Here is a 15,263-nt window from a genome sequence, read left to right on the forward strand (position 1 = left end):
CTTCAGCTTAACCATCACAGACTTCACAATCACAGCAGACATCAAATTAACCATCACAGACTTCATAGTCAAAGCAACAGGTTGTGTGTATGTGTGTGCTTTACTGCCTTACTTTGCTTCATGAGCTGCACGGCGAGACAGGGGCAGTTGGAGCACATCAGCGAGAACATGCGCACCACCATGATGAACATTCCGGAACTCAACACAGGTGGCGTTACCACCAGCAACTGCTGGATATTCGTTAAGAGGTCCCGTGAGGCTACCTGCTGCAAGAGGTTCTGAGGGGGGGGGGGGGGGGGGGGGGATATCACAAACATGACTTAAAACTCTCCATACAGTTAATCTCCAGATATTTAGTTGTGTAGCATTGTTTAGCAATTCTGAGAGCACTGTCTGTACTACGTTGCTCATCACTTCACACAGGCATCTGACCACTAATGCTCTCTGAGGAGCTGCCAATGGGACCGGGCTTGGGTGACACAGCTGTGTCAGGAATCAATGCTAACTGTGTTTGGTTCAAGTCTTGGCCACAGGCACAGTCATACAGGTAGGAATTGAACTGCACATCCCTGACATAGACACTTCTGCACTGTGTGACAAAAGCTTGACCATGTGTGCCACTTGAAGGAAAGGGGAGGGGTCTCTCTCCAGGTTCTGTATGTCTGTGTTTATGTGAGACACAGGGAGAGAGAGAGAGAGAGAGAGATTGCAGCCATGCTGTGTTTCTCACCTCCTCATGCTGAAAGTTATCCACCAGCCTGGCAAAACAGAGACAAGTGCTTTCAACGGATTTCTTATCCTGCAGAGAGAGAGAGAGAGAGAGAGAGAGAGAGAGAGAGAGAGAGAGAGAGAGAGAGAGAGAGAGAGAGAGAGAGAGAAAACATCAATTAAGCTTTTCCACGTCAATGGATAGTATGCAGTCTGAAAACTTCAGTGTCAAGGTTAAGCACACTGCTATGAAGACACATTCACTCGTCAGTGAGTACTACCAGAATCTAAAACTACTGCCATGCCAGCAGTGACTGTGTGTGTGTGTGTGTGTGTGTGTGTGTGTGTTTGTGTGTGTATAAACCCTGACCTGATGTGTGAGTCTCTGTGTGAGCAGGGGCAGAGAGTCTGCGACAAAGTGGAACTCGTCTGGGGTGATGCTCTGACAGCAGTTAGCCGCAATGGCTAAAGCATTCCTCTGTGCATTAATGCTGAAGAACTCCAGATAAAGCAGGCAGTCAGCCAAACCACCCTGGACACAGGGAGAGAAACATGGAGGCGATGAATAAATGTGAGACAGAGACAGTGTCAGCATAACATAACCGTAGCACTAAGCTCTTTTCTTGATCCACAGTTTAAGATGGAAGTGACCTCCAAAATCAAACAGATAATCCTAACATTCAGAAGCCTACGTGAGAGAGACAGGCAGAACAAAGGCCTTTCAAAGTGATACATAGAATCTAACATGCCCTCATTACTCATAATGCAGACAGAAACAAAATGGCTGACACCCAGCACTCAGTTTCCCACAGTACATCTTTCACTCTACATTACTATACTAATGCAGCAATGCACTTAAACTGAACACTGAGAAGGTCAGGTGGCTACTGTTTATCCAAATGCTCTTCCCAGAGGTGAAACTCAAGATTTCTGTTTCATGTGTTTTTGTTTAGTAACAAGTTAACTCAGTAACATGTTTGTTTCCACAGAGGACATCAGGGGCGATGTGTACTCACAGCCTGCAGAATGGCTTTACTGTGTCGCCGTGACAACATCTCCAGAGCGGTCAGGGCTTGTTCTGCCACATCAATGAACTGAATCACCTGAAGCTGTGAACAGAGGGGAGGCAGACATACATAAGAGTGAGTACACCCATACACATACATACATACACAGACAAACACACGCACAATGACAGCTTCACTCACTCCTCCTTTCTCTCTCAAACACGATAGGAGAGATGATCAGACATAAAGTCGCCTGTTTTCAGTGCTTTTAAGGCTTGAGTGCTGTGCACTGAGCATTTCCAGTCTTTCTTTGACTAAGTGTGGCCTACCTTTTCCAGGAAGACTGGAATGGCATCCACCACAACAGCGGAGGAGCGCGGTAGTGCCTCCATCATATAGGTGAGGGCTCGTGAGGCGTGGTTCATCTGCATATCAAACAAGACAACACTGTCACTCCCTGCATAGACCTGATCTGTTTGCCTTACACAGCTACCCATCACACTGCATGTCAATCAAAGGCTTCAATGCACTGATACTCACAATGTCAAAATTATGCTCCATCTGTAAAAGTGTGATCTGTTGGGGGACAAAGGGAAAAAAATAGAAAAAAGGAGAGAGAGAGAAAGAGAGAGAGAGAGAGAGAGAGAGAGAGAGAGAGAGATTAATGGGAGCTCAGTGCAGGTCATTAATACCATATTGAGAGTGTGTCAGAAAGCCTTTAACTTCAGACAGCCATAGACAAGAAAAAGACAGTAGATGAGAACTAATAGTGGTTAGGTGCTAAGACCTGAAGTAATACAGAGAAATATGCATTTCCTTTCATAACACCAAATCACTCCATCATGCCCAAGCAAACAGGGCCCTGGGAACAGAGAGAATATCAGCGAGGGAAACTGGACAATTTAACTTGACAATGAAATTCAAGCTGTGAAAATGTCAGCTCAAATACCAGAGAAATGTAGCATCCCAAACAATCAGTACCACTAAAAGATCAAAACCACATCCAAGCCAGTATTTATGCCTAGCAAGGCAAACAAACTGAAAACAAACTGGCCCTTTTGCCTGCGGTTTGACTAAAGCCCGGATTCGTGTTGGGCAAACTAACCAGGGCAGGAACGACACTCTTGACAGGGAAGCCACCCAGTGTCTCCTCGTTCCCCATGACCAGCAGCTGGCACATCTCTATAGCAGCCTGGAGCTGCTGAGATTCATCGCCTGTGGCCTGCAGGCCCTGCAACAACTGCTGCGCTTTAGAGCCTGAAGACAGAGACAGAGAGAGAGAGAGAGAGAGACAAATAACAAAAAGTTTCACTCTATGACTTGAAGTGGTGAGACATAAAAGCAAATGAAAATGCAAACATTTAACTTTAGATTGATCTTTAACAAGCACATGAAGTTGCCTTTTCTCTGAACACAGGGCACTGGATAGATACTCACTTGCTCCACTCCCTATGGTCCTGTGGAACAGCTGAGACATGCGTGGTCCTAAGGGACCAAAGAGGTGAGGAGGGAGACCCCTGGCCTCCAGCAGGGCTGGGACACACACACACACAAATGAGCATGATCAATTGGAGAGACAATGTCAAGAACATATACAACATCCCAGTCAGCCACAGTCCACAATGTACACAATATCAGAATCTTTTAACTGAGAAAAACAAGTAAAAAGCTGTAACAATAGCAGGTCATCCATGGGTGAATATCTGAGAGGGTGAGCTGTCGTGACGGACGTGGGCGTGGCCTACCTTGCAGTCTGCCCATTTCTGAGTCGTCTGATTCGCTTTCGCCAGAGGTAGTCATGCCTACTGCTCCGGCCACTGAGCTGGAGGCTGTGCAGCACAGAGAGGGGGACACGCATTAAATCATAAGACGTAACAGCTCTGTACCGGAGGCAGAAAGACGCGGCTTGGGGTGTCAGCACGTTCTCCCTGAGGGAAATGTTACGCCCAGGCCTCTCACCTGAAGCCCCCTGCGGAGTCTCCTCTGTGCGTGCGGCTGACGAATTAGCGCCGTCCTGGTTGTTGTCGGAGTCGGCCATCTTCTCCTGTCGGCGAGCTTCGGCTGCCCCGCGCTTGCCCAGGCCTGAGCCCCGCCGACTACACGGAGAACACGAAAGAGAAACAAAATGCCAGAGTGAGAACGTGAATGAGAAGGGCACGGAGAGGAGTTCCTGCTAGTTCTTCTGTGTCACCAGAGAAGAAAAGAGTGACACTTGGTCCTTAACTCTGACAGGCATAGTCACATTCCATTAGGGTGAGTTCAGGAGATCCCACAGCAAACAAACCAACAGTACGAGTTCAGCGTTATGAGGGTTTGGGTGTGATCAGAGTGGAGCGGGGAGTGTACCTGGTGCTGGCGCAGGAGCCCGTGGTCTTCTGGCGTGTGCTCCTCCGAAAGCTGGGGAGCTCTGCTGGGGGAGACTCGCTGCGTTTCTTCCCGGGTTTCCTCAAACCTGCAGACGTCACACACGGCATTCAGTCAAACAGCTACAACTCCACATTACACACATCACACAGACCACCAAAACACCACACGGCGCTGAGACTGCCGCTGCTAACCAATCCTGTGGTCTCACTTATCTTAGGTCTGTCTTTGTTTTCAGTCTGCTTCTAAACTTCCTATTTTTTCAATTTGTATTTCTTCTTGGTGCCATGTTCTCAAAAAAATGGTTTAGGTGTCATAGATGGTTATATGATTAAAAAAAAAAAGCTGAAGAAATCACAAACATAATGTTTTATATTGTTAAAACTAAACTTCCCAGAGATAACCCTGATAAACACCATGGCATTCCTAGCTGAATGTGTTCTTCCAGAGCTTTGGAGACCGGTCATGCTGGTGAACTTTCCTCCCAGTCACTATTCCGCAGAGGATCATGTGCTACTCCATAGAAACTACAAGAGCAGCAATGGTTCAACATATTTCACTGGTTTCTCCGCATAGCCGGAGTCACTCAGTTACAGCAGTGTCCTTTAATTTCACTACTACCAGGTTTTCATCAGTGTTTAAATGGGTTTACTTCAGCAGTGAAATCTGTCTTTGGTAGGCCTGCTTCGGAGAATGACAAAAATGCAAAAAAACCCAGGGAGAAAAAAAACAAAACAATAATTTGGTAAGGTGCTGCAAACTGGTTCTTCACTTGCAGATGTTAGTCATTCAGGACATGGGAACAGAACAGGTCTCTATCAAACAATCTCTACCAACATGAAAGTAGTCAAGTTTACTGCGCTCGTGCACACACACACGAGCACACACATCGGCGCACGTGCACACACACAAACACACAGTGTGAAACCACAGAAGGAAATGGATGAATCGGGTCAACAACATACTTTGTCAATTTGAAAAACAAACGTGGTTGACTCACTAAAAACACATTCACACCATCGATGTGACACAGCGAGTCAGACAGCAGCACAAACATACAAACACAGTCTATATAGAGCAGTGAGTCAGACAGCAGAACAAAAATACAAGCCGTTTCTCAATATGCATTCTTCTCTGTACTTGCGTTCTCATGGACTTGTGAAATGTCACCAGCCACGGCCTAAGTACAGTTCCAATTCAAAGCTTGCATCTAGCCAAGTACAGATCAGATACCCGGACGTGTCCTCGATTCGTGGGTTTTATCAAGGATGCATCAAGAGGTGACTTGTGTGGACTTGGGTAGTCAAGTTTCCCAGAATGCATTTCACACAAAGGGGGATGGCAATGGTGGCAGAGAAACTACCACATAACTGTAAGTTTCGTATTATGACTGTTGTACTGGCACCAAATGTAGTTAAAATTTTTCAGGTGAAAAAATAATCTTTCATATTTCGAATATGGGTCAATAAATATAGCCCCTCCTTTAAATGTTCAGAGATGTGACATCTGCTAGCGGACCAAGCTAGCTCTACCCGTCAGCTCTCTTGAGCCGAACTAGGCTGTGATGTCAGCAAGAACAGTGCCGTTCCAAATGAAGACTGAGCGTACTGTACCCCCCCCCCTCCCCCCCCCGTCATTGGGAGTCTGCTCCCGAGCTGAACTTGCTAGGTTCGAACTCCCAAGAACAGGAGTCCTTACTTGATGTACTCTGTATTGAGAAATGGCTACAGTCTGTATAGAGCACTGTGGCACCGACAGAGACCACAGCTATAAATAGTAACTCACGCTGAAACTGTATTACAAAACAGCCTTCACACTACACCTGCCTCTGCCAAGGTGGAAACACAAACCGGGCTCATTCAACGCCCCACGTCAACAGAAATGGCAGAGAGCACGAGAGACTCCGACACAGAATTAAAGGGAAACAAAGAATGAGAGAGCAGAGTATAGAACATGACAAATGGCATTAAATGTATTAAAATAAGAACGCGAGACGCCTCTGAGACATGACTCATCTCTCCCAACAGCCTCGACCTCAGTCAGCTCCACTCTCAACTTTCAACAGTCAACTTTCACCCTCTCTCACACACACACACACGCCGTCAGACATCATGCCCGTAGACACCCACACAGACTGCCTCGCCGTTGCCATAGAGACTGGTAGACTTCTGCACGCTATGTCGCTAGCACCACATCTACATTAATCTACACTCGTTCTTACTCACCATGCCTGGAGAGTCAAAAGGGCAAACAAAGTGACGGAGAGGGAGAAAGAGAGAGAGAAAGGTCGAACTGTGCCTGTCAAAAAAATCTGGTGAATCATTCTTGTGACCTCTGATGGCCAAACCTGATGCCTGGTGTCCCCTGTCCAACTGGCCAGTCCCACAGCCCAGACTCTATTTCAGACAGACACAGTTTCTCCTCCCTCACCACACTCCGCTTTCCTGCCTCAACTAACCCTCACTGCTCCTGGGATATTTCGAATGCACACAGCCCTCTACACAGCACAAAAACAAACCAATGGGCTCCCCTTCAGCACACTGACCATGTTAGTATACATACACACTCACATACATTAGAACACAAATCTCTTCAAAACATTCTTACAGTTGAGACAGAAATTCCGATTTACATGTTCTTTAGATGTACATCCCTGCTTGTACCCTGCTTGTCTCGACTAGAGCGAAGACTGGAATCAAAGCCACTTACCGACATTACAATACACTCCAACCAAAGTCACTGCACGTCTCTGTACACCCACCAGAACCTCTATGTCCCTGTATGTCACAACCACATGCATGTCTTCACTCACACCAACTCACGCCTGGGCATTGTCCAAAGCCTTTCTACTCCCACTTGGTTAACAATGTTACCAAAGTGAAGCCTCCGTCCCTACCTCTACATGCATGCAGTCAGTGATCTGGCCCACACACTACTACACAGACAGCAGGGCCTGAGTATTTTTAGACCAGGACACTGGCACAGAGCTGGGCTGAAATATGATACCGTTTCCCCTGCCATGGGCAAAGCCCACCACCCCTTTGCCACCAACCAGGGGACGAGCAGTTAGAACACACACTCAACATGTGGGCTGAGAGACTTACTGCTGATTACCGTAATGACATTTAATGCACTGTATGCCCCACAAAAGCCATGTTAACGGCACCACAAAACTCCAGAAACGCTGTTACCATCTGGACAAACTGAGAACTTATTCAATCACACCTATTACTGTTGTTACAAACTGGAGTCACTATGTGAGAAAAAAAAAAATCAGTGTCTCAGTAAATGTGGTGATATTACATTGCATGCGTGCGTGTGCTCATCTGTAATTGCTGCAAGGTGTAGCATTGAGCATGTGTGTGTGTGGGTTTATGTGTCTGGAGTAGATCAGCGCTGGAAGTGTGTGTCACTTCCTCCGTATGCTGTAAGCATGGAGCAGAGTCACATGACTACCTGACTGTGGCTTTCTGAAGTGCAGGAATCTTGTTTGTCTACACATGTTTAGTTCTTCGCTAAACCCTGATGTGCATTAGTTAAACACTGTTGATGGTAGGGGTGAAAAGATGTGAACCTGCTCTGAGAGTAAAAGCAGGTCTGAACTTTTGGATATAGATCTCTTTGTGTTTAAATTTAGACGGCAGGCCATGTTTTCAGCGGCACGTTTCAATCAGACGCTTGCAAGCATCTTACAGACATCCGTCTGTTGTACGCGCCCGCCTGTGTGTCTGCTTAATGCAAACATGTATGATGACGTCGTCTCATGATACAATGTTTCCTCAACAGAGCGCAACAGTTTGTTCTGTTTGAGTGCATAGGCTGGTGTGGGGAGCCTACAAGGCTCTTCAATGTTGTTTTCAGCCTGTCGAATGTTTTAACACTTAACACAGATAATTAAGATTTCCTAGTGAACATCCTCAAAAAATTGCGGATGCAAATGGAGCTGGGTATGAACTGATGGATGGCAGCATTTTCTGAGGAAAGGGGAGGGAAAGGTAGAGAGCTGAATTTTCACTGTATGACGTTAAATGTCGCCAACATTCAGGTCAAGTCTGACAACTGGCTTCATTAAAAAAAAAAAAAAAAAAAAAAACCAAAATCGTGCACACAGGCAGCAAAAAAGAAAACAAAAAGAAAAAAAAGACAGGGGGCAGGTGTGTTCTGTTCAGCCTGAACGAGCAGATCAAAGTGAATTTGTGAAGAACAGCGGTTTGCAACAAAACTTAATTTTAACAAGTTTATTCTTTGTTCAAAATAATCAGCTGTTATGAGAATATTTTGAGATGGCTGATGCAGTGAAAACCCCTGATGATCAACGTGTTTATTAATGGGTGGTGTTGAGATGACTTTATTTCTTATAACATTTAATGTCTTGCTAGAAACCTGCACCATGGCAGTGAATAGGACACGTCTTAATTATAATTTATTATTTATCAGTGGTGTACAGTGAGCCTACAGCTGCCAATACAAGGTACACAATACTGCTCTTTTTGTCATTACTTTAGATATTTTAGATATTTCTAGGGATTGTTTTTGAGAATTCTGTTTTATGCTGCTGCTCAGTGTGAAAAGGTTTCAGTATGTTGCCATAAAGGATGGACTTGGGTAATGTGTGTGAGTCACAGGACAGGGTACATATGCACTGCCATACAAATACCTGGATCTGTCACCTTGACACACACACATGCGCGCGTGCACACACACACACACAGAGGGAAAGAGGGATGTGGTGGTGCTCCAGTGTGAAGACTGCTCTGTAACTGAAGCCTGTATACAGGCTGAGCTGTGTCTCCAATGACATTTCATCTCAGATCTTCACTCTCTCAGTAATGAGCTCTGAGCCATGAGAGGAGACCAGAGAGCCCACATCACTCACTCACACACACACACACACACACACACACACCCCTCCGTCACCAGCTACATACACACCACTACATACACTCCCCACCGTGTCATTTTACAGCTACCTAACCACAAGGTACATGTTTACATTTGATTCTGTCACTGTGAGTATCCAACAAAACTCAAAATCCTTCATTTACAGCCCTTATTACAGTCGCTCTCTCACACACACACAGAGAGCCTGACATGCAGCTCCTTTACATGAAATTATTTAATATCTAATGCTGTTCACGCTATACCCCTTTACCTCAAATCTGTGTTTAGTTTGAAATCACACTATGCAAACATAGAATTAGAGGGTGACAACCATTAATCAATTTTAACACACACAACTACTTACTGCTTGCTAGTACAACAGCTGTAGCTAGTTAGCCACCCCTGTCATGTAAGAGTCAACAACAGCAAACTAACTATTGGATTTAACACACTTACACTCCAACAGTGCCCTGATCGTCCATGCTACTATAGCAAGCGCTAGCGGTTTCAGACAGTCAACAAACTACACATTATCCACAGCTGCTCACCTCAGAAAATGGGCCCTCAAAATAAAAGTCAGTTTACCAGTTTAATTTTCTTCTCACATGGGTCATTAGATACTACAGGACGCACTTATCCACACTGTGTAGAAAATACACCAGAATGCCTATTATTGGATCAAACATAATTAGTTTTGAACAGAGAGCCCAAACACACCGCTGTGATGTGGCTCATTTAAAAGCAGAGAGAAAAGTGCAGGATGTGAAGAGGTAGCTTCTTCAGAGCAGGGGCCATGAGAAAGCCTATCCCAGCTGTAACACTGGATACAGGCCTGCTAGACTTACAAAGGCAACACTAACAAATGTCAGCTTGAGACAAGCCTACCCTTCCACACAGCAGTCACAGACTCCACGTGTTCTCACACACGTTTTTATATGTTTGCTCTCCTGGCTGTTACCGTCTGCTTAATTCATACACAAAACTGATCAGGACAAAGCCCTTTTTCAAAAGTGTGACAAAAACATGTCCATACTGGTTACAAGAGACCACACCCCAAATAAGACCTACTTAGCTACTATTCAAAAGTGCTCATAGCATGGCTAGCAGAGGAAGCTATCCGCTGTCTGGCTAACATCAGCTCAGAGCGAGTATAAGAACAGAACTATCAAATATCTTCTGGGTCTGAGCTACCACACACTATCCCAGAATTAAACAGGAGGGCCTGCATGTTCCTGTGCCAGTTAAAAGTTATACATAAATAAAGAGAGACAAAAATAAGCTGAGTGTCAGGTAAGGTATTTTTGTCTTATCAGGTATGATTCTTAAGGTAGTGTTAGCTCCTACTGACTCATTGTTGCTTAAAAAAAAGTCATCTTCAGAGAGAAAATCTTGAGTCAGTTCACAACAAGAGTGATCTGAGCACTTCTAAAAACAAAAGGCTATAGGGAAAAATGGGAATGAACAGTACTCACTTGCTAGTTTGGCCTGCAGTCCTGAGGGCCCTGGTTTGGAGGAGGTCTCAGCCTTGGACGATCCTGGCAGGGACAGTTTGGGCTTTGGCAGGTTAACTTTGGGACTGAAGCGGGAGGCCCACTCAAATTTGGAAGAGGAGCCTGCTCCTTTGGACTGCTCCTTGTCGCGGCTGCTGCGTCGAGGTGACGGGCTTGAGGCAGAGCGGGAGCGCCGCGCCTTGCTCTGGTCCTTCACCTGCTTGAGCCTGGCGCCCTGTAGGGCACAGTTGTTGGCACCGCTGGCGGCAGCAGCAGCTGAGGAAGAGGAAGAAGAGGAGGAAGAAGAGGCGGAGGAGGAAGAGGAGTCAGTCACGGTGCTACACCCAGCTTTGGCTGAGGCGGCTGATTTAGACGCCAGCTTGGTGGGTTTGGCTGCCCGGCTGGCCTCGGTGCGGTTAGGCAGGGACCCTGCCGAGCTGCTGGCGCTGGGGAGGGAGTCGGCCTTCTTGCGTTTGTGGCTGTGGCTTGCGGCAGCAGAGGCCCCGCAGGCCCCGCTCTTCTTGCTTAACGCTCTGCCGGAGGGTGCCGGCGGGTCCGCTGTCAGCCGTCTCTTTTTGGACTTGGGGGGAGAGGCGGTGGCGTTGGGGGCCTTCTTAGGCTCTGATGGGGCGTTTGAGGGTGTGGCGGAGGGGGAGTTGGCGCTCTCCGAGTTGGGCAGCGCTTTGGACCTCTTGGCTGGGCTGGGTGAGTAGGTGCTGATGTGCTCTGGGGCTGAGCTGCGTTTGAGTCCACGCGTGCCTTCTCTTTTGGACTGGTGGCCTGAGGTCCCTGCTGCTTCTGGGTCTGGTTCTGCCGGTGCAAATGAACCCACGGACAATGAAAGGCTGTTTCTGCCGAAAGAGACGGAGAAGGAAGGGAGGGAGAGAGAGGTGAGGAAGTAAGAGAAAAGAGTGAAAGTGAGAACATGAGAAAAAGATTGTTAGTGAAGAAAGGACAGGGAGGAAAATGAATGTGTAAAACAACAATGGTATCACAAAGAAAAGGTAAGAGGTAGACAGAAGGCATGTCAGTGAAAGAAAGAGAGAGAGAGAGAGAGAGATAGAGAGAGAAAGACCACAACAGGTTATACAAAACCACAGATTAAGAACATATCCACAATTCTGCATTCAGTCATTCAGGCCTACAGCAAACAGATTTAAGAAATTACAATTAAACTTTGAAATGTCAGAAATACAATGAATATTATCAGTATTTACCATCTTCAATCAGTGCCTGTCCCACAAGAAAGTAAATACACACAAACACACAGAAACGCACACAAAATAACACAAAAACAGGGTGAGCAGAGGAGAGAAAGGAAGAAGGGATAGCTTCTGATGTCCTGTCCTGAACAAATACACCCAAAAGAAAAACCACTCGGACAGAGCAGAGATGTGCTGAAACGTCTTACGCCATGTTCCCCTCAAACACACACCCACCCACCCACCACCCAAACACACATCCACACGTACAGTGAGCATAAGAGAAAGACAGAGAGGAGGAAGGGGTACCTTCTGGAGCCGAGGCCTCGGGCCGGGCCAGAAGCTGAGCTGGGCGCGGCTTTGGAAGCCTTAGAATTAGATCTTCTATTGTCAGGAGGGGAATTTGCTTTTTGTTTTACCTGCTCTGACTGCAACCTGTAGAGGTTGGAGATTAAAGAGCAAGTGACAGAGTGGGATTGGAGGAAAGTCACAGTAGCACCTGAAAAGCTCCCACACAGGTGACTACGCACACACTCAGTGTTACCAACCCACCAAACTAACTGCACTTTACAGGTGGCAATACAAGGCAGCTTTGTCTTACCTGATGTTTCTAAAGATGTAACACTGTTAAAGAACTATTAAAATCAGATAACCCTGTTTTGATAGCTCTACCCTGTGACACCACACCTCCAGCTCTTTTTGTATAAACTATTCCATTCAATAAGATCTGGTAAGTAAAGCTATTCATAGACTTAAGGAAAAGCAGAAAGGTAGGTTTTTAGGCAAAGGAGAAAGGTTGCTATTTTGGTTATGTGGGGCAGACACAGGAGATTACCCATAACTGTAAAATGCCAAGAAATCCTCTAGAGCCACGCTGCGCAGGCACACACACACGCACGCACACACACGCGCACGCACACACACGCGCACGCACCTTGCACACCTTGCTCTCTCACACAACCAAACTCTCTTAACTTTCACATGAACACACATGAGCCATGAGCTCTACCTAGAGTTCAGAGTAAAGTTGTCTGTTCATAAACGTACCTTCCTGCGACTGTGTGGTCCTGTGGTTGGGCCGCAGCTGTGTTCCTCTGTGAACGGCGCAGTGACCCCCCTGGATTGGAATTAGGCCGGTTGGACATTGGCACCTCTCTCCTGAAGGGACATACCCTTTCTAGACACTACCATTCACTGCGAGAGAGAGAGAGAAATTACATATGAATTTGATATAATACAGTATAGTCTAATGGCTGAAATGTATGACAGTCTGCTTCAGCTATTAACGCCATCAGTCCAGCCTACCCAAGGTCCATGTGCCCATGCTACTGGGACAGGTGTGATTGAGCAGAGATGGGAAAGTGGCCCTGTTACTTGCTGTTTAGGTGAGACTAGGTGGGGTAGAAAAGTCTTTTTTTTTTGTTTGTTTATCTTAATCTTGTCATGCTGTCATCCCCCATGTTCATTTGAGCAGAACACAAATGAACAAAAATGACACAAAAAAGAAAACCTGATTGTCAATCATTTTAACTTCAAGTTTAGGAGCCACACTTGAGCTAATAAAGTCTGTTGACAAATGAAGGGTATTTGCAATCTGTGATATGATTCACTGCTAAGTAGTAATAATCATGATTATCCTCCTTCATAAAGTGCCTGCTGAGCACATACTACAAATTAGCAGCATACATCGTCCTCTGGGACCATCAGCAATTTTCATTCAAACTGACATATGTAAAGCGAGTTAAGTACACTTTCTGCCTAATCCAGTCAGTAGAGACTGAACATTAGAAGGCTAAAATGCTGTGTGATTCACATATACTGTATATAAAAACCTGTCACTACTGTCAGCTCAATTGCCACAGGCTCTCAATGCATATTCTTGCTTTTGGGCCAAGTGGATATGAAGGACAACAGCTATGTCTGGAGCACTGGTTTTCAAATCAAGACACTGTTCTTTTGCCACTCTTCTCCAGGTCTCCATTCTCTAATACACCTCCGGTTCAGCCCTGGAGTCTGTGCCTCACGCATAAAACAACGTCTACAATACAGGCTTCATCAAGAGGTAGACAGCTGTGTTAAATGTGAAACAGGTTTGTGCTGTCACAGTGTCAATGATCATGACAGCTCTAATTACAGATTCCCTGCAGCTTTATATATTTTGACTATAGCCTGTTAAACATGTAGAACATCATCAGTGATATTTACACGACTGACATCAATGCCACGCAGCTGTAAATATCACCTCGCTCTACTGTGAGCAGCTGGAAACCTCCCGAATGACTGTCTAGACACACTTCTGCTCATACATACAGACACGCATACTCACACACACGCGCACACACACACGCAAGCACGAACACACACACACGGCCATTCATTCAGTGTCACAAATGTCATCGGGAATTCCAGCATCATATCGTGCCTTTTTGACTAACCACAAGGTCAACTAAAAAACCCCTAGACATCCGTGACTGGTTCACAGAGGCAGGACCGTTTACCAGAAAGACGATGGAGGAAGGTATGGAACTGGAAGATTCACAGGTCTGTCTTCCAATCGAAATGAACCAGAGGAGGTGCTTCCAGAAAACAGTGTTGATGTTAACGGCAATTTCATAGGCTCTTCAGAGGCGATGGTGAGGTAATTTAAGCTCTGCTCCATAGGCCCAATCTGTCTGGTAATCAAGAGCTTTGATGATCATAGACCTGTCTGGTCTGAGCAGCTGCTGTTTCAGCCTGCAACCTAATGCAGCATTTCAGCACTGAGTGATGTCTGCTCTGTCACAGACATCTCCTCATACACGGCCTGCTCTCCCACAACAAATCAATGTGCATTACTCACATTACTGATTACCATACATTAGAGGGCAGGGCAGCACAGCCAGACAGATCAAAGAGGCACAGATAGGCTTATGATCAACCAGAGAGGGAGGGTGAGATGGAAAGCAGAAAAAGAAATGCGTGCACAGAGGAAGGCCTGTGAGTGTCCTTGCATCCTCCTCTGTTCAGCAGCGTGTCCCTGGACTTCAGCACTACGGGTAATGCACGTCATTGGCCATCAATCACAACAGGCCCTTCGGAGATAGCTCACCCCAGGGAGGATCTCCCACAGCATGACCATCCTGCACTCTGTGTGTGTGTGTGAAACAGAACAGGGTTCAGTATCTCAGCTCTTCATCCACGTACAGGATTCTCTCACGCATGTGCTCTTCACATGGACCAGTACAATCATAGCACCAGTGCTATCAGCACAGACAGCAGCCTAATGTGTCTTTGCAGTGGACTGACACTTTAGTCCTAACAGGACAATGACTCTTTATTATGACTCTTCATGTAGGGCAAGATACAACATAGGGTGAAATTCTGGAAGATTTTACTAGCCAACATGACCGAAGCATCTCATGGGTGTCTCTAATAATGGTAATAATAATAATCATACATTTGTGTGTGTGCTAGGCCAGGCAGGAGTTACACTGACATCTGCCTGAAGCAGTAGTGCATGTCTACATTCAAGCTTTGGTGTCTCTGCTGCTCAATATCCTAGGCTAGTTTACTTCATCAATAAAGCCAATATCTCAACAGATAAAAATAGCACCATCATTTGAGGATGTGTG

At 46.0% G+C, this 15,263-nt stretch overlaps 1 protein-coding gene across 3 annotated transcripts in view; it reads right to left on the bottom strand.

Moving 5' to 3' along the window:
* trip12 (thyroid hormone receptor interactor 12) overlaps nucleotides 1–15,263 on the bottom strand; it is a 39,006-nt gene that overhangs the window by 15,719 nt on the left and 8,024 nt on the right. For 2 of the 3 annotated variants that reach the window (XM_030766950.1, XM_030766951.1), the window contains 14 exons: nucleotides 12,700–12,846; nucleotides 11,962–12,087; nucleotides 10,433–11,301; nucleotides 4,062–4,167; nucleotides 3,675–3,811; nucleotides 3,461–3,544; nucleotides 3,153–3,248; nucleotides 2,821–2,972; nucleotides 2,256–2,291; nucleotides 2,045–2,140; nucleotides 1,725–1,817; nucleotides 1,079–1,240; nucleotides 731–799; nucleotides 113–278 (listed from right to left, as the gene is read on the bottom strand). In XM_030766950.1, coding sequence (XP_030622810.1) covers nucleotides 113–278; nucleotides 731–799; nucleotides 1,079–1,240; nucleotides 1,725–1,817; nucleotides 2,045–2,140; nucleotides 2,256–2,291; nucleotides 2,821–2,972; nucleotides 3,153–3,248; nucleotides 3,461–3,544; nucleotides 3,675–3,811; nucleotides 4,062–4,167; nucleotides 10,433–11,301; nucleotides 11,962–12,087; nucleotides 12,700–12,797 — 2,290 coding nt within the window. In that variant the 5' untranslated portion in view covers nucleotides 12,798–12,846. The remainder of the gene's footprint in view (nucleotides 1–112; nucleotides 279–730; nucleotides 800–1,078; nucleotides 1,241–1,724; nucleotides 1,818–2,044; nucleotides 2,141–2,255; nucleotides 2,292–2,820; nucleotides 2,973–3,152; nucleotides 3,249–3,460; nucleotides 3,545–3,674; nucleotides 3,812–4,061; nucleotides 4,168–10,432; nucleotides 11,302–11,961; nucleotides 12,088–12,699; nucleotides 12,847–15,263) is intronic. The other variant, XM_030766952.1, reaches the window with a different exon arrangement.

Source organism: Chanos chanos, chromosome 2 (assembly GCF_902362185.1).
Source record: "Chanos chanos chromosome 2, fChaCha1.1, whole genome shotgun sequence".
Lineage (NCBI taxonomy): Eukaryota > Metazoa > Chordata > Actinopteri > Gonorynchiformes > Chanidae > Chanos > Chanos chanos.